At 41.0% G+C, this 19,223-nt stretch overlaps 1 protein-coding gene across 7 annotated transcripts in view; it reads right to left on the minus strand.

Annotated features, from left to right (window-relative positions):
* Window positions 1–5,478: 5,478 nt before the first annotated feature.
* The window catches only part of LOC109416062 (homeobox protein GBX-2), a 115,686-nt gene continuing 101,941 nt past the window's right edge, over window positions 5,479–19,223 (minus strand). For all 7 annotated transcript variants that reach the window (XM_062847275.1, XM_029867657.2, XM_062847277.1 and 4 more), the window contains exon 5: window positions 5,479–6,368. In XM_062847275.1, coding sequence (XP_062703259.1) covers window positions 5,748–6,368 — 621 coding nt within the window. In that variant the 3' untranslated portion in view covers window positions 5,479–5,747. The remainder of the gene's footprint in view (window positions 6,369–19,223) is intronic.

Raw genomic sequence — 19,223 nt, forward strand, 5'->3', positions numbered from 1 at the left:
CGCAATAATCTTTACTCAGCTAATGGTTTCAACTGAAGCATTATAGAGTGTAAAATGAGTCACTGACCTTCAGCGTTCGGGCAGTGACCCCAGACGAGACAATGTTCGTGTGTCCCCGTTAATCAATTCGTCATCCTGCCATCTTGGTGGATCTACCGTATCACCACCCCTCTCAGGCTACCAACAGGATCGATTTAAATGCACACAAAATTAAAAAAAAATCCACGTTGAACTGTGAACACATACACGCTTTTCGACGTTTTGTCCTTTCGACGTTTTGTCCCTTCGACGTTTTGTCCCTTCGACGTTTTGGCATTCGACGTTCTGGCATTCGACGTTTTGGCATTCGACGTTTTGTCACCCATTCATGGTGCGTAATACGTCAGCTCAAAGCGAGAGATGTGATCTATTCCCGCGCAGACAAAGGAAACGCCGTGGTAATCATGGATAAAACAGATTATGATAATCGCGTTTTTGAGATGATTAACTCAGGTCCGTACGAAGAGAACAAGTACAAGAACGGAAAGCCCAAGGATCCACTCAATGGGATGGTTGAAGAAGCAAATTCAGTCCGTCATAATGTCGCACGTTTGATGGGTGAAGAGAAACTCGAACGACGTTTTCACGTCCCCAATCCAAAAGTGCCTTCACTGTACTGCCTACCAAAAATCCATAAGAATCCGTTAGCCTTGCGACCGATTTCGTCAAACATTTGTGCTCCCACTGAAAAAATGGCTGCGTGGATGGTTGAAGAATTGAGGAAATACCCGATTTCTCACGGTAAAAGTGTTAAAAATTCCGTGGAGTTTGCTGAACAACTAAAAGAGGTCGAGTTACGCCGAGGCGAAATTCTGGTATCGTTTGATGTTACGGCGTTATTTCCAAATGTACCAGTCCAGGGAGCCTTACAAAGTTTAAGAAGACACTTGGAACGGAATCGTGTACCACCCAACCAAATTCAAGCGTACCTGTTGATTGCGAAAGTTTGCATGAACCAGAGCTTCTTCTCGTTTAGAGGAAAGTTCTACAAACAAACATTCGGTCTTAGCATGGGTAACAAACTGTCACCACTGCTGGCGGACGTGTTTATGAGCGACCTGGAAGCGGATCTGTCTAAAGAAAAAATATTTCCCCGAGTCTGGAGACGCTATGTGGATGATATTTTTGCTGTTATTAAAGAGCGATATCTTCAGCAAACGTTGGAGTTGCTCAATTCACGGCATGCGACAATCCAGTTTACGGTAGAAAGGGAAAATAACGGACAACTACCCTTTTTAGACCTGTTGGTCTCAAGAACAGCGGACAACAAATTAAAGTTCGGAATCTACCGTAAACCTACTTCCACGGACCGCTACATTACGTCTGATTCAAACCATTATGGCGCTCAAAAACAAGCAGCTTTCCATTCCATGGTTCATCGCCTCTTCAGTATTCCGATGGAAAAGGACGATTTCGTAGCGGAAAGGGATAAAATCCATAATGCTGCAGTGGTGAACGGATATGGAAAGGAGTTCGTGGACAAAATCCTTCGTAAACATCAAAGAAAAAAGCACAGACTGGATGCAACAACCCTTCGTCCGGAGAAAGAAGAAGCCCAGAGGATAAGCCTTCCGTTTTACCCCAAATTGACGAACCCAGTTCAAGCTGTCCTGAAAAGCCACGGTTTTCACGTGGTATACAAAAGTGGAAACACTTTGAAGGACCACTTGTGCAACCTTAAGGACAGAGTAGCATCTGGGGAAAAATCCGGTATATACGAAATTCCATGCCAAGACTGTCCTGCGGTATATATAGGCCAAACCCGCCGAAAATTCAGAGTTCGTTTGCGTGAGCATAAGAATGCAGTGGACAATGAACGAGCTAACGATTCTAGTGTAGCGGCGCACTCCACGGCCCAAAACCACAACATCAATTGGCCAGAAGCGAAACTAATAAAAAACGTCCGAAAAGCCTCCCAATTAAACGCATGGGAATCAATGTTCATTGCTACATCCGATCGTCCTCTAATGAATGAGGATGATCCTCCAATAACCTCGCCGCTCTTCCACTTGACGGAACGGATAAAACAACAATAACAACCACCTCCCCCTGACGTATACTGTGCGCAGTATGAAAATGTGTTTGTGTGTAAATAATCAGTCGGACATCGTCCCGTAGATGGGCAACTTCGAGCCCGAAACCGGTCGACCAAAAAGGTAATTTTTAAAGTTCCTTTTAATTAGTAAGAACGATAAGTGTTGTGTTCCGTCTCGTGTTCGCGTATTTTGTGATCGTGAATGTTCTTACGTTAGCACAATCAACAAATTGTTTGCCACCTTCGGTACTTGCAACGTCGCCATTGAGGTGCTAATCGTAATGCTGCCGCCACCTGTCGACCACTTCACGCTCGCTCGTGAGAATATTCCCGTAATTATCTCGGCACATGTCGGCTTGTGGCACGAAGCCTCTGCGCGAGCGGTTCAACTTCTAGTAGAACTTTCGTGAGTCCTTAGCGCGGTACAGCTCTTCCATCGCTTCGCGATCTCGTTCATCCTGCTGACGCTGAAGACTGAGTTCTGCCTGTTCCGCGCCTGTCTGTACCCAAGTAACCAAAAGTTCCGCTTCCCATGACAAAATGCACTTTCAAGTTCCGCGAAGTTCAGATAAAGTTCCAAACGGAACTTTCTGGCTGCTTAAGAGGCTAACGATGAGCCTTGCTGGAACTTGGGTCACAAGTTCCGGCAAGGCTAATTGTTAGCCTCTTAAGCAGCCAGAAAGTTCCATTCGGAACTTTATCTGAACTTCGCGGAACTTTAAAGCTGCTTAAGATGCTATGTCGGAACTTTGTCGAAACTTTCAAGTTCATAGAAGTTCAGTTCAGTAGCATTGCGTTTCAATGAAGATTAAATTTATTTCTTTTACAGAAAACAACTGTTTAAGCGTACACGAATAAAAGACAAATATGAATTTATCAAATCAATGAATTCTAGCTTGAGCAAAAAAAAAAATTGCCGCCCATCGGATTCGAACCGACAGTCGCTGCGTGAGAGCCCTACGCTCTACCACAGTACTACAGCTGCGATTGAGTGGACAGCAGGTAAAGTCTGACTTGAATCGATTTTCTGTCGGCAGCTAGTTTTGCACATTTGTACAGTAGTGAAGTTAGCTTGACTTTGTCAAGTGTCTTCAGCAGCGCAGCGGTAAGTCGGCAGGCCATCACGCAGGAGGATCCAGTTCAAATCTACATAGCAGCAACATATGTAAGAATATAATTATCAGTAGCAATTTCCAGACGTGAATCACAAACCCCCCCCCCCCCACCACCAACAGGGTGTGATTCTGAAAAATACATTTTTGTTTTCTGCATGAATTTTGACAAAGTTCTGTCAGAAGCTGCTTAGAAGGCTATCCAGCGTGCTTATGTGAACTTTCAAGTTCCAAAATTACTTAAAAATGAAGCTGCTTAGAAGGCTAACGAGCAACCTCGAACAAGCTGCTTAGCTTATAAAGTATCCTTTTATCTGAACTTTTGGTTACTTGGGTAACGTGCCTCGTTTGCTCTCGTACGGTGTTGCAGCATTCTCGCCCATGTTGCAATCTTCTCGTTTTTCAACTGTTCATATTCGCCGTCGTACCAGTCGTTTCTGTGATTCGGAGTCGCGAAGCCTAGTGCTGTAGCCGAGGTACTACCTATGGCGGATCGGATGTCCCTCCAGCCATCTTCAAGTGTAGCTGCGCCATGCTGCTCTTCCGTTGGTAGGGCCACTGCTAACTGCTGCGCGTAGTCTTGAGCCACTTCTACGTTACGCAGCTGGTCTCGCCGGAGGGCCATCGTGCCAGTTCTGTTTAACGTACCAACCAACACTAGGACGACCACGCTGATGGGGCTACCACCTTGGATCTAGCTGGGCGTGGTGCAGCGTTTCTTACTCAGCCGCTGGATGCCAGAACAGACGCTGTTTGAGCCGCAGCTCCTTGGTGAACAGACGCTCGGATCGTACCTCCTCAATCTAGCTGAAGTCAGGACAACAGTGCCCAGGCTGCACTACCAGCTAAGCACACAACTCTTAGCTGGCGGTCTTTGTCATCGTTTGACCCGTGGAAGCATGAGGTAGGAACTTGTGAGGACCAGAGCTATGTTGGACGCTCTCCATATCGACTCACCGTTTTGCAGCAGATATTGCAGATAAAGCGGTTTTTTTTTCGGGACTTTCTTGTAGAACTGGTCTAGCCGTACAGGTTTTTCAGATACCATATTTTCAGGTGAAGCTTCCAAAATGGTTGAATTTGGATACACTCATACCTCTATTAAGGTAGGATACATTTAGGTAAAATCTATTGGAATCTGATTGTGCTCAGAGCAGCTGGAGAGTTTTAGATTAGGGATAAGGTTGGTTTAAGAGAAAGGGCGTGCTCAGGAGAGATCAATGATGCGGGGGGGGGGGGGGGGTCTTGTGTCTCTTTAAGTTTTCCTAAATACTTTCTTGAGCATAAATCATCAAATTTACATGCATTACTTGTGTGCTTGTATGATTGAATGAAAGTCATGCTTACCAGCCTCATGAAACTGTGTGCTGACAAGTGGTAAGTTCAATGTTTATCTTTAAGAGTATTCTTGAGATTAGGTCATGTAGATCCAATCGTCAACAGCCTGGAATGTCTTGAATTTCTTCTGAAACCGTCCAAAGCGTTTATAAGCACCGCTGAAATCTTCTTGAAGCTTACTTGAGAGCAGTGCTCCAAAATGTATTTTCAGAAGCTGTAGGCCTCTTTAACCCCCATAAAACTCCCTGTAACGCCCGCGCGACCCTCTGAAACCACCGAAAAGGCGTACGCCTTTGAAACCCGTCCAAAACCCTCTGAAGCTTCCAGAAACGCCCTCGAAATCCACCTAAAACCCCCTCGTACCCCATGTAACGCATCTGAGACCCTCAGAAACCACCGAAAACGCCTACATAACGCCTCTGAAACCAGCCAAAAATTCGCTGAAGCTTCCTGAAATGCCTTCGAAATCCCCCCAAAGCCCTCTCGTTTCGCATGAAACGCACTTGAGACCCTCAGAAAACCCCCTTCTTCTTCATCTTTATGACTCCACGTCCGCACTGGGACTTGGCCTGCCTCGCTTCAGCTTAGTGTTCTTTAAGCACTTCCACAGTTATTAATTGAACGGCTTTCTTTGCCTGCCATTGCATGTATTTGTACATTGTGTGACAAATACAATGATACTCTATGCCCAGGGAGTAGAGAAATTTTTCCCAACCGGAACGGGAATCGAACCACTAGGCTAACTGGAGGACGGGTCGGACGCACGAAATATGCTGGGATGAAAGCGGGAGCCTCTTATCGAATTGGCGTGAACTTGTTGAAAGGTGGAAGCAACATTCCGATCAGTATGTAGGCAACGTTGAACCTAAGCAGTAAAGGGCGGGAAGATCACAAAAAGCGACAACAACAGGCTTCTTCAAAGTTTGAGTCGAACCAGGCACCGGAATCGCACAGTATTCAATCACTTTCATTAATTATTATTGATAATCTCTCACTGCTGTAATTTGTTTGATGATCATTTTCAACTCTAATTCGAAACGACTTAATCCTAAGGGGCATATATACCTAATATAGCTACATGGTTGGTATTTTAAATGACTTTCTGTTTCTGTTCGTCGGAAGATGGGAACTAGGGAAGATAGCACACAAACACTGCACCCGAAAAGGGCGATGATGATGAGTATTGCATATGGGATGAACTTCCATCAATTTGTTGAATCACGCTACTCCATGTCGGTTATGTCGTTCATAGTGCCGTCATTCGGCGGCAAGTATCGATCACTGGGCAACGGAGGAGGTGGTGGGGGAAGGGAGCTGCTCGGCGGGGGAGAAGGTTTCATCAGGAAGTTGGTGGCGTTGCAGATGGCATCCAGCGATATCTTGGAGGCGGAAATTCGGGATTCCACGTCGTTGGAGGGACTTCCGGTTCGATCGAGAATGGAAGCGAAGGGCGATGGGAGGGAAGCATCTAGCGGGGCGAGGAACTTTTTCGGGTCCTTTGTGGGTGCTTTCGGGATCAGAGGTTCTTGAGGGAGATCGGAAGCAATGGCATCGCCGGATTTGGACCGGCGCACTTTGGCACTGTTTTTGGGGAAATGCTTAGTTGGTAGTTTGGCCGGTTGGAGGTTTGTGGGGATGTCTGGAGCGGGGTGAGGAGAATAGGCGGAGGAGGATGAGGAGGAGGAAGCGGCTGGGTAGGAAGGAGTGGGGGATGAAAGGGTTAGTGGAGAAGGTGATGGAGTTTTGGGCGCCTTAGACTCCTTCGTTGAACTTGTGGGACCTGCCGCTGATTCACCATCTTGCTTCTTCCACTTTGTACGGCGATTTTGGAACCAGATTTTTACCTGCAATGAAAAAAGGATAAAAGCATCAATATTGCAAATTACAAAATCACAATTATAATGAAGGTATATTCTTCTGGTAATTTCATTCGAGTCCAGATTCAACCTTATCATTAATTCCTCAAATGTCTCGAACTTGTGTATGACTAAATTATTTATGATACCTGCTCCCTAATATATCCAAAAATTGACAAATTTGACAAACTACATTCCACTGTCACCTAAATGACGTGTCACAATCCATTCCTATTCCACAAATGAATCAAACACTGGAATCAATCAAATCGTATAATCTTCGCTTCACCCAAACTTCCCAACGACAACAAAACCCCCATGTGGAGGGCCTCCAATAAATCAATCCACCTCCCACCTTCCTACCCCCGTCCCATGCAGAGCCAATTCTTGATGGCATGACTGTCCGCTGCCGGTTGTTGTAAATGAGACAAATCACGCAGCTAAGAGTTCTAAAGCCAAAACCTCGACACATTGACGGCGTCGTCGTTAGGGCATCATCCACAAGAGGTGCCAGTGAAAAATGTCGAAAATGCAACAATCCGTTTCCGTCGTCTGTCTCGCTCGGCACCTCGCGATGCGCTGTGTTTAAAAACCCAAAAAAGGAAATTAAATTATTGTAAAAATCCACTTCTCTATTTATTTCCCAAATTTACTTTTACCACAATCAAAATCAAACTTTCATTTACTATTTATAAAAAAAATATAAGGTTCGTAAAATAAATTATAATCATATTTTTCTCGGAGTTATATTCCGAAATCTCATAAAAAACTTTTAGGAAGTCAGAGCACCTATGAGGATATCATTTCAGATTGAATCATAATGCCAGCGTCTTTACTTGGACTTTGAGACCAACCAATTTGCCGAAAAATTTCAGAATTTACACTAACGAAGTTTTTGCTCACATCAAACACAAATCTAAACTGGCTTGCGATACATAACATGGTCCTCCAGAGTATCGGAGATTTAGGGGATTTCAGGTGCATTTCAGAAGATCTTTCAGGATTTCTACGACGCTGCTGGACGTTCAGGAAGATTCAAGGATTGATGGAGGAGTTTCATGGGGATATTAGGGTGAGGCCACATAACATAAGTGGAACTACTAAGGAGAATGACGACGAAAAGTTGGTTCTTTTTGCTTCGAAGAGAATAGGTATAACTGGTATACAGCACACCGTTCTGTCATCGATATTCGTAAACAAAAACTGGAATGACAGCTCTCAATTATTTGCAGCTGGTATAAAACTGTGAAGTCTGGCTAATCCGATATTGAACACTTATGAGGCAAAATTTAAAAAAAAAAACATTCTCTTGAATTTATCAACAGATTTCTGACGAATACAGTTTTTTTATTAGGCGGTGCTGTAAAACTTAATTAGACAGGTCACCGAATCAGTGTAATTTATCCCTTTTGTAAATTATTTATATAACAAACTGAGGCTAGCTTGAGATTCTAGTTTTGTAACGAGCTCTTTCTTATTGGTCTTGTTTCTGTGAAAACTGTCAGGTTTTTCAATTCTAATAAATCTAATGCACCGTTTGATGACTTCAAAATTTGTTGCTGACTTGTACGTTTCTTCGGTGACCAGTAGAAAGCATGATTTTAAAAGCACTTACAGCGACAGGTCGAACAACACAATGTCGACGGGACAAAAGACAAAATGAAAAAATAAAAATTACCTTATTTTCAAAGATCGATAATATTTCCAGGAATGAAAAAAAGTCTACGAGTTTGATCCCGCTTTTAATCTGCACACTAAGATCTCGATCTTGAGCTCGGATTTTTTGTGCTGAGTTCATGGGCGAAACTACAAATTTTTGCCAGGGGGTGCACCACAAGCAAATATTCATTAGTTCATCCATTCATCATTCATCGCCCCACAACTCACGGCAATGCATTAAAATTGTAGGGGGTGCCTGGCAACCCCGGCACCCCCGGTAGTTTCACTTATGGCTGAGTTTTAACTTAAACTTTACTATCGGGATCGACTACCGATTATCAAGAATTCAACAGCTGAGCTGGCTCGACAATTTAGCCACATTTAGCTCTTTACAATAACTTAGTAAATGAAGTCATCGAGCGAACCAAGCTTAATTTGCTGTTATTTTCACACTACGCGCGTTCGTTGCTATCGAGGTTGATATGCCCGAAAAACCGGATTCGTGCGGCGATACTGTGCGTTATACTAGTTTGACGTCTGCGACAACGGCGACAACAAAGCACGCACGAGGTGGCTACTCCAGCAGTCGTGCGAGGGGCGACTGAAGGCAAAAAAGCTTGAAGCGGTGATAATATTTTGACATAAATAAAAATTCGTATATTTTAATCATTTTTAGATTGAGTTTTGCCACCGCTAACAAAAATAACATTGAACGCACTGCTATGCAATCTGACGTTTGAGTATTTATTTTATCTCTTCGAAGATTTACTCGAAAGTTTACCAACGAATGAAAAATGCAATACATACTTTTTTTATTTCATTGCGGATAAGAGGCGGAAAAGTGTTACACTTGTAAAGAAGATCGTTTAGTATTGTATTTTTTTTTACGAATAATCAGACCTTCGTGACGAAATTGAAATCGCCCGAAAATCGTACAAATCTGTCATCTCCGACAGCTATTCGCTTTCGACCCATGATTCAGGCGAAATCAGCGCGGTTTGTTATGACAACAAGATCAGCTGGTGGTTGCCGAACAATGAGGATGAACGTAAACATTGGATGTTTAGCTGATTTTGTTGTGTAAACATGATCAGCTGGTGGACCGAGAACAATGAGAGAAATGTGTAAACATTGAGAAGGCCGGCGAAATCTGTCATTATCTCGGGCGAGTTGCTAAAGACCGGCAGCAGAGAGCGACAGCGAAATCGAAAGCGAAATTGGAGAACGACGAAATTTATTGCACTGAAGTCTAAGTGGAAAAAAAAATTACGATACAACATGAAAAAAAAAATGATCAATGTGCGTTATAATCGATTTTTTTTGACATCCCGATATATCTATTGTGTAGATGATGCAGCATAAATGAAAATGTTTATGTAGCACGATGCTTGTATATAAATACCCAAAGTAAAAAATTAATTTAATTTAAAAAAATAATAATTTTGTTCGACATGTTCAGATTGTGGGACCCCTCGTATATAACTGCTCAAGGCATACATTTAAAAATATCCTAAACTACTAAAGGATGAAAGTGAAATAATAACTGACAGAAACTCGATGTGAATTTTAAATTTAACGGATTTCTTATATGAAATGTATTATTACAGATACACAGACTTGCAGTTGCAGGTGCGGAGTACAAAAAGCCCGATTTTTTAAACGTGTTGTACAAAATACAACAGCACGATCGCTCGAGTTAACTTCACTCTCGATGCCTACGCTGGCAGACACCGGATTGGCCAACTAACAAAAAAAATCCGGAAGATTGCTCGCCGGAGGCATAGCAAGACCTCCTCAAATTAATCACTTAAATTGTTCGGAAGTACCCACCGGATCTAAGCGAAAGGAAGAAAAAAACCTGCCAGTAGTGAACATGCATAATTAAACATGATACATATTGAATCCTTAGATTCTTTTTAAATGTTAAGCTCGTAACTAGTATAATGGTTTTGACATTTCGATGTTCCTTATACCATGCTCAAATCCCACACTGGGTGCAACTTTCTGAGCGCGAGTTCCACTTATGTTATGTGGTGAGGCCCAAGTAACAATTCCGTTGCTGAATGGTTTTGTTTGATTTTTATTATTGTTTTATTACAGCAATTTTTAAAAATCACAGTTTAATGACTATGAAGAATTAGATAACGTGAATGAAAAATAATTAATTTTGTTCAAATTAGCAATGGATTGATAGTTTGCCGAAATTTCCATACATGCTCACATAAATAAACTCTCTCAGCTGAGTTTTCTTGTAATTCCAGATTAACAAATTGATTTATTTTTTCCAAGATGGTTCTATTCATTATTTTCGAAGCGCACCAATTTTATGTTTCTGCAACATCAAAATTTACGGTAAAATTGAATGCGCTTAAGCCTAGCAACACATACAATACTAGAATATAACTTTGAAATGATCGTTTTCTACTCTGCGAATGATATCTTCTCCTGAACTTTACGTACCATTGAAGAAGCTTTTATGCATCTTGAGCTGTCATAGTTTTTGTTGAAAAAAAAACAACAAAAATCATCATGACCTCTTTTTCAGTTCGGAAAATTCATCAACTAGGTTTGAAAACAGTTTTATTGCTACTCTTAATACGGTCTGCAAAACCTCTCCGAGAGTGGTCCACTTTGTCGGAAGATGTTCTTGAAGAGGTTATCAAGAGGTTTCAGTGCTAGTTTTATAATTGGTCATGAAGATCTCTTAAAGTGCCGAAAAAAACTTAAAATGTTTCTATGAGGGGTTTCAAGGTGTTTGGAAACATTTCAGGGAATTTTGAAGGGTTTCAGCAGCGTTTAAAATGGTTCCAAAAGCTGTCTGGATGTTTAAAAAGGTGTCAGGGAAATCAGAAATTTCTCTTTAAAAAAGTTCCAAAAAATTTCCTTGAGAGTTCGACCAATTATTCTGCTAGAAACTCCACCAAGTTCCACCGGTAATTTCTCTAGGATTGCCCGTAGAACCCGTAGAAATTCCTACAGGAAATCCACCGCACATTGCCACAGGATTCGTAGTCGAGCGGATAGCGGGCCTAGATCTGTGCAGCGGCATCAGCGCTATTTTTTGCCGGCGACGGCGGCGTTATCGGGGTCACGCCGATGGAAACTTTCAACGATAACCAAAATTTACAGGTTCTGTCGAACCACACTGGATGAGAACACTGTAACTATTGAGTCCCTGAAAATAGTCACAAACAGACCGAAACGTTGGACAAAATAAAATACAGGTATGTTCCGTTTTTATCAACACGGTCCGCGATTTTCATTTGACAAAAACGGAATAGTGATAAAAACGGAATAATTTTCTTTGACAAAATATTTTGCAACATTTTAATATGAATTGGAAGTTTTACTGTAAGTAGAACACATTCCAAAAGTAAAAATATGCTGTTTACTATGAAATTTAATTGTTGAAGACATTAATTTTAGCACATCTGCAACCAGTTCAAATTCAGTTTTCTGACTGTGACGCCGGCAAGAGGTTTTCACCACATTTGTGACCACATTTTTGGAAATTTATTTTCGTGGGACGCAAGAATGACAGTTCCAGTACCCAGATCGATGTTTTAAAATATGACATACTTCCAGGAATTATTGATCTCCAGGAACATAATGTCGATATCCTAACAAAAAAGGATATGTTTACTTCCTTCCGGAAGGCATTCCTCCACGAGTATCATCTTCACAGATTCCTATAAAACTTTCGTTTAGGATACTTTTAGGAAATCTCCAGGATTTTTTCTAAGCAAGCACTTGTCACTTTTCTAGAATATTGGATTCCCCAAGAAGTTCTTCCAGAATTCTTCTAGGTTACCTTGTACCATGCCGCTTGTTAATCTTTTGGAATTCGGTAAGAATTTTTAGAGAAAACAAGTTTTGCCCCTTATGGTTTCTTCAGAAATTTCTTCTCGGATCAACCTAGATGTATTTTTTTTAATTTCTCCTGGAGTTTCTTTAGGGATCCCTTCAAATATTCCACCAGGAAATGGAATTTATAAACCTTCCTTATGCATTATGATGGGAACAGCTCGCTGACGTAGTGTACAGTTTGGGTCTAGAATGGCCCTAATGCACAAGGGGGGCTAAGAAAATCATTTTGGGATTTAACCTAGACATCCTGTTGAAATTAATCCAACTCGAGTTGCTCTGGAGATTCTATGTTTCATCTTGGTTATTTCCCCATGACTAGTAGATGAACCAGCCTTGGGCTGACAATCTCGTTAAAAAAGATAATATAATAATAATTCTCCACGACTTCTTACTGCGTTTCCTGGGAATATCTCAGTAGTTTAGTCTAGTAATCTACCAGGAATTCTTTCCTCAAACCCTCCAGAAATTTCTTCAGGGAGTCCTCCTGATGTTCTGTGTAGAAATCTCTGGGGAGTTATTTCTGCGAATCCTCCAGAATTTCCTGGTGTGAAACCTTGAGAAATTCCTTTAAGGAATCCTGTATAAGTTCCTGGAATTTCTTTAGGATTTTTTGGGAATCCTTAGATTCATCTGGGAACCCTTCAGTAGTTGCTGGAGAAATCCCCAGATCGATTGTCAAGTTCCTAGACTCATCTTTCCTTTCTGGAAGACTTAACTCCTAATTCACCTAAAGAAACTTCTGATCGATATCTCAGAAGAAATAAATAATCTGGAGAAATACAAGGTAGAATCGCCAGTAGAAATGACTGAAGGAAACCAACATTGCATTTTTAGAGCAATCGAAAGATGAAATCCCGGATGAAATTCTATAGGAATCTCCAGTTTACCTAGTGAATATAGCAGTTTCGGACGGGAAAATTTGGACAGGGTATAAAGGATGACCCATACAGGCATGGGAATGAGACTTTTTTCTGTTTACCGTTCATCGATACTGGCAGTAAAATAAAAACAAAACAACGGCAGCACCAATACCATCAGACGCCGCGCCGACGGCAGTCGAGCAGACGCTTGACGGTTTTCGCTTCCCCACGAAAATTTTTATGAGCAGTCATGCTGAGGCGGGTGATTGCGAAAAATGTCAAATATTTTCAACTGCTAATAACTCACTTGTTTTAATAAATAACTTAATTCGATTTGCACAAATAGCTAGAGCACACTCCTAGCCTTGTGATGCATGTAAAGAAGTTTGTCTAGAAGCGGTTTGAAACGCAGAAAAATGCGCAAATGGGAAAGACAGAAATTTCTGTCGTCTTTATGCTCGAGTACTGGCGCTCTCGCACTTGGAAACCGTTTCGAGGAAGAAGGCTGCAGGAAAAAAAAATGTTATGACATTTATTTTTCGAACAGTTTGAGTTTGGCTGGGCCTATGATGTTCGTGTGGAAAAATGTCAAATGTACAGCCGGTAACCGTTTTTTTCCATTACATTTCTCATCCCTGGACCCATATAGCCGAGGCGGTAAACGCACGGGTATTCAGCATGACCATGCTGAGGGTGACGGATTCGATTCCTGGTCGGTCCAGGATCTTTTCGTAAAGGAAATTTCCTTGACTTCCTTGGGCATAGAGTATCTTCGTGCCTGCCACACGATAAACACATGCAAAATGGTCATTGGCAGAGGAAGCTCTCAGTGAATAACTGTGGAAGTGCTCATTGAAGCTGAGGAGCAGGCTTTGTCCCAGTGAGGACGTTACGCCAAGAAGAAGAAGAAGAAGATAAAGGATGACAAGAGAGATCTCTGGTTGAAATTTGAGCCCCGTCGAAAAGAAATTGCGACCAGAAGAGAAGAATTTAGCACATCGCGTAATTTTAAGAAAATCGTGTAAAAAAACCGCGTGAAATTTATTGCACTTGAACAAAAAGTCTTGTAGAAAAGATTGTAGTGTAAAAATTCAGGCAATGACGAGCAAAACCCCGAACTGTTCAAGTTTTCGAAGAACACTTGAAAAGGCAGGCCAAGTTCCAGTTGGTACGTAGAGCTAGAGTAATTTTTCTATCGGACTATTGGTTTAATTTTTCTCATGTTCAAATAAGAAGTAAAATTATGCGTGAGAGAAAGCATGAATTAACATTATCTACAGTTGAATTTGAACTGTGTTGTAGCGTATACGTCTTCTATGTCATCATTGGTGGTTGCTTTCATTTCACTCACGGATGCATTGCCCCAAGATTAATCTTAAACTTCAAATAACTCGTGTTCGAGGGAACAAATTTGACAAAAACTTTAGTGTTGACGAAATCGGATAGTGACAAAAACGGATAGTGATAGTAACGGATAGTGACAAAAACGGAACATACCTGTAAATAGTGTTTTATTTTTGTCAAGAATAACAAGCCACCACGAAACAGTTTCGTAAAACAGTCAAATACAGCAACAATCTCTGAAGGAATTTCAAAAGGAATTTCCAAAAGAATTCCACTTTTTTCCATCCTCGAAGGAATTGCAGGAGGAATCTGTGAAGGAATTTCTAGAGGAACCTCGAAAGATATTCCAAGAGAAATATCTGATGGAATTCTCCCAGAGTGTCTACTCAAAGACAAAATAAAATTCCCAGGTTTTCCAGGTTTTACAAAGGGGGAATTTAAAAAATGTATCATTCAAAAATAAACCCAAATTTTAATCAAATTTATATACTTTTAAAAACTAGTACAAAAATATCCTCTAAAATTAGTGGAAGTAAGTGGAAGTCTACACCCAATAAATCCCATCAAATAACTAATTTTTTCCAAGTATTTTTTTTTTTTTTTTGCAAAACTCCTTCGGGAATAAAACAAAGATCGGCTTTAGAAGATATCTAGGTCTTTCTCAGAATTCATTTGGATTAATTGCAAGAAATTGATTCGACAATTTCATCGAAAATTTCTTTTGATAATAAATGTCAAGAAAATCGGGAAAAATAATATCCATCCATAATTCCATAGATCATCTGACCTGACCGTTAAATTGCTAACACAGTATTGAAACTAAATTATGAAGTCTGTTATATATGCTGGTGATATAGTTATGTAGCGATTTCAATGAAAATCGAATGAGAAACAGGAATTTACGATAGTATTTCAACAAGTTTGAGTAAAACTGGTGGTACCGATTGATAACATTCCTCGGATGGATAACTTCATAAGGGATTTTTTTGTTCTTTCGGGATTCTTAAGAATTGATCTTGGGATATCTACCACAGTTTCTGTCAGAAATTCAGCAGGAGTTTTTCACGAGATGTCTGTTTCGGTTGCTTGATGGCGCGCGTCCTGAAGGGTTAGTATTTCCTGTCGGGATAACTGCCACAATTTGTTTTCTCGTCCCAGTTTTTCTCAGGAATTATTCCGAACTCCCTCTCAAGTTTTTTCAAAAGATCTCTAAGAGGTTTCTCGTAATATTTCACCAGGATTCCTTCCGACATTTCTCCGGGAATTTCTTACAAGGAATTTGGCAAGTTATCCCAGGAGACATACCGAGGAAAACTCCTTAAAAAATCTCTGCAAGAACTCCTGGAGCAACTATTTAAAAAATCCCAAAAATGTGCATCCATCATTTTGGAACGATTTCCTGTAAGAATTTCGAGAAAATCAACACGAGGAAGAGCCTAGAAGTACTCTATTTGAAACTCCTGTAGAAATCCTGGGCGAAACTTTGAAAATAACTCTTTGAAATTTCTTGACGAAATTGCAGGAGAAACTTGGGGTGAAATCCTTAAAAAATCCTTGAAGGAATAAGCGATGGAAAATGATAAAGATTGCAGATGAGCAGACACAAATCAAAACAAACCTACTTGTGAACAACAGCGGCCCAAAAATACTCGCACTTTTTTATTCGTGAGTACACGGAGCTGGCAAGCACTCGCCTGTGATTCGCTAAGCTTCTCAGAGTTTTTTTTTGCATTTTGACGAAAAACGCATTTTATAAATAATATAAAAACTCATGAGTGTTTTTTTTTCGTTTTGCTTCTTAAGCCTTGTGTTGGTTTTTCACTCGCGAATTGCTTCATGATGAGAACAATTAAATCCCTGGTAGGAACTCTAGTAGAAATTCTATAGTAGAAATTCTATAACTCCTGCAGCAACTCCGGAAGAAATCCCGGGAAGATCTACTGAAGAAGTCTAATGAGAAATGCGAAAAGTGGAGCAGACCTGGTGTGATGGTTAAAACACTTGACTATCATGCCGAGGACCTGGGATCAAATTCCACTCCCGACAAACTTGCAAAATGTGAGTTCGTCCTTCGGAAGGGAAGTAAAGCTTGGTCCCGAGATGAACTAGCCTAAGGCAAAAAATCTAGTTAATACAGATAAAAAAATGCGAAAAATCTGCAAGAGGAATCCCGAGATAAGCTTTAGGAGAAATTCTGAGAAAACACCTGCCATATAGCTTGAGAGAAACTCTTGCGGAGATCTAGGAAAGAGTCATGAAGGAAACCCAGCGATTTTTTTTGCGAAACGCAGGAGGAACTTTGAGAACATCCTACGAGAGATTCTGGAAGAAATACCTAATAAAACCTCTGGATTTTTTATCCCCGTGAAGAGTTCCAGCAAAAATCGGAAAAATACATGAATCTCGAAGGATTCTTAAGGAAGAATCTAGAAAAGGATTCGAATCCTGGGAAAATTCCAATAGCGATCCGGAGGAATCTCCGGAAGGAATCCAGCGATTTCTCCTGCGATACATTCCCAGAGCTTCCAGAGAAAATCCCTGACGGAATTTCTGGAAAACATTTTTGTAACGGTATTTCTAGATTAATTTCAACTTCCAGATTCATATCAACAATGTAGTATACTCTGTGAACTCTACTTCTGACTAGATCTAGAAGCAGTAAAGTTTACTACTTGTTATTCATACCACCGAATGTTTTATTTTTTATCTAAGTAAAACCTCCCTGAGAATTCAAGATATTCCCTGAATATTCCAGGGTTTCCCCTGTTGAGTAAAATTCCCTGAGTTTTCCCGATTTTCCTGGTGTTTCCAGGTAGTAGACACTCTCCTGGAGGAATTTCCGAAGGAATTTCAGGAGGAATCCCCAAAGGTATTTCCGAAGCAATTCCAAGACGAATCCCCGAAGGAATTCCAGAAGAAATTCCAGTAGGACTCCCCTACGAATTTCAGAATGATTCCCAAGAATGAACTCTTTTAACCTTTCAGGACGCACGCCATTAAGCAACCGAACTCCCTGATACCGGAGATATCCCTGATACATCTCTTGGAGGTCTCACACTCCTGGAAAAATCTCCGGAAGAACTTCAGGGAGCGATCCCTGGAAGAATTCCTGTATGAATCTCTAACGGAACTTCAGGAGGAATCCCGAAAGAAACTTCTAGAAGAATCAAAGAAGGAACTCCCGGACTTATCCCTGAACACCCAGGGAAGGGATCTCAGAAATTTCTGGAGGTATCCTTGTATCCTCCAATAATGATCTCTGAAAGAACACCTGTAGAAATTCTTAAACTTCTGAAGGAACTCCTAATCTCTGAAGGACCTTCCATAGAAATCCTTTACGAAACTTTGGGAGGCATCCTTGAATAATCTTTATTATTGTTAGAGCAATCCCTGAAGGCACTCCTGTCGGAATACCTGAGAGATGTTCTGAAGGAATCCCTGATGAAACTCCATCCGGCATCCCTGAATCCTCCTGAAGACATTCCTGAATCTATGAAGGATCTACCGTAGACATTTCTGAAGGATCTCCTGAAAAGATTACTTAAGGAACTCCTGGAGAAATCCCTGATTGAAATTTAAGAGGAATCTTTGAAAAAATTTAAGGAGGAGTCTCGGAAAGAACTCCCGGAGGAATCTCCGAAGAAACATCTGGACTAATCTCCGAAGAAGCTCCTGAAGAATTCCTTGTAGGATCTCCTGGAGGTATACGCGTATACTTGCGACGTAGTTGGGAGGACAAGGCTTCTCAATATCAATTGAATTCGGAAAATATCGACGCAGTTTAACTTATTTAGGCATATTCAAAGTTAAATGTTGTTCAATTTTTGAGAGCTTCGAATGGACACCCTGGAATTCCATTAGATTTTCTTCAGAGGTTCTTAATAAGAGTCCTGCATAATTTGTCTAAAACAATTGAAAGAAAAAAGTAGACAGACCAAAAGTCCAATGACCAGACTTCAAATTGTCGTTCTTTCTGTTTTCAGTTTGCATATCATAAGGGCATACATTTAGCGATTGATTTCTTTTCGATGATTTTCTCTCGACAGTATCATTTTCGAAAATATGATCTGTTTTTGGATAATCTCATAATGATTTGCTAGAGAATGGTTTTGACTAGCGCCTTGAACTGTAAAAGTAATCGAATTTGAAACATCATTTTTTTTTCTTTCGTTAATGATCATCTAATCAATTGTTACAGTTAAACTCTTATAAAATGAATGTTTTATCTCAGTTTTATGTAAACCTTATTTTGTTCGTGCTCTGATCATAGGCGCGAAAAATGAAAATCGGCGGCGTGACAAACAGCGGCGTATGGCGCGCCGCCGATACCTCGTTTGGCGTCGGCGTGAGACAAAAAGTGTCGGAAGCGGCGGCGTTCCTCCGGGAAATTTTCAAGAAGTCCTCGCCGGAGTTCCATTAGGAATTCCTCTAGGAGCACCATTACGAATTTCTTTAGACGCAGCGGAGCTACTAGGAGCTACACCCGATCAATTCAACAAGTAATTCTGTAAACGTTTCCCGCGATTTTCTCTAGGAGTTTCACCGGGAATTTATCTAGGAGTGCAAACGAAAATTCTTGCAGAAATTCTATCCGGAACCCCCACTGAAGTTCCACAAGGAATTCCCACAGAAATTTCACCGAGAATTCCTTTAGAACGGCTCTATAAGATTCACCAGAAACTCCAGCAGAATTTTCTTTTCAAATTCTCCTAGGAGTACCATCGTGAATTCCTCCAAAAAAATTATCCGAAACCTACGCAGAAGATCTAGCAAGAACTTCCCTAGTAGCACACATGTTCTAGAAATGCATATGAAACTCTTGTATGACCAAATCCAGTCAAATAAGAGTTGTACATACCCTTGTAGAACATGTGTGCTACTCGGGTTCTGTAAGAGTTCCCACAGGAGCTTAACTAGGAATTCCTGTAGGAGTTCTACCGATAAGTGCTTCAGAAGTTCCATCGTAATTTTATGTACCGGGAATTCTTTTAGCAGTTTCACCGCGAACTGACCTGCTAGTTTCACCGAGAATGCCTTTAGAACTTTTCTGCAGGAGTTGTACCGAAAATTCCAGTACGAACTCCACCACTAATTCTTAGGTACAGATTTTGCA

This window comes from Aedes albopictus, chromosome 1, assembly GCF_035046485.1.
Source record: "Aedes albopictus strain Foshan chromosome 1, AalbF5, whole genome shotgun sequence".
NCBI classification, from domain to species: Eukaryota; Metazoa; Arthropoda; class Insecta; order Diptera; family Culicidae; genus Aedes; species Aedes albopictus.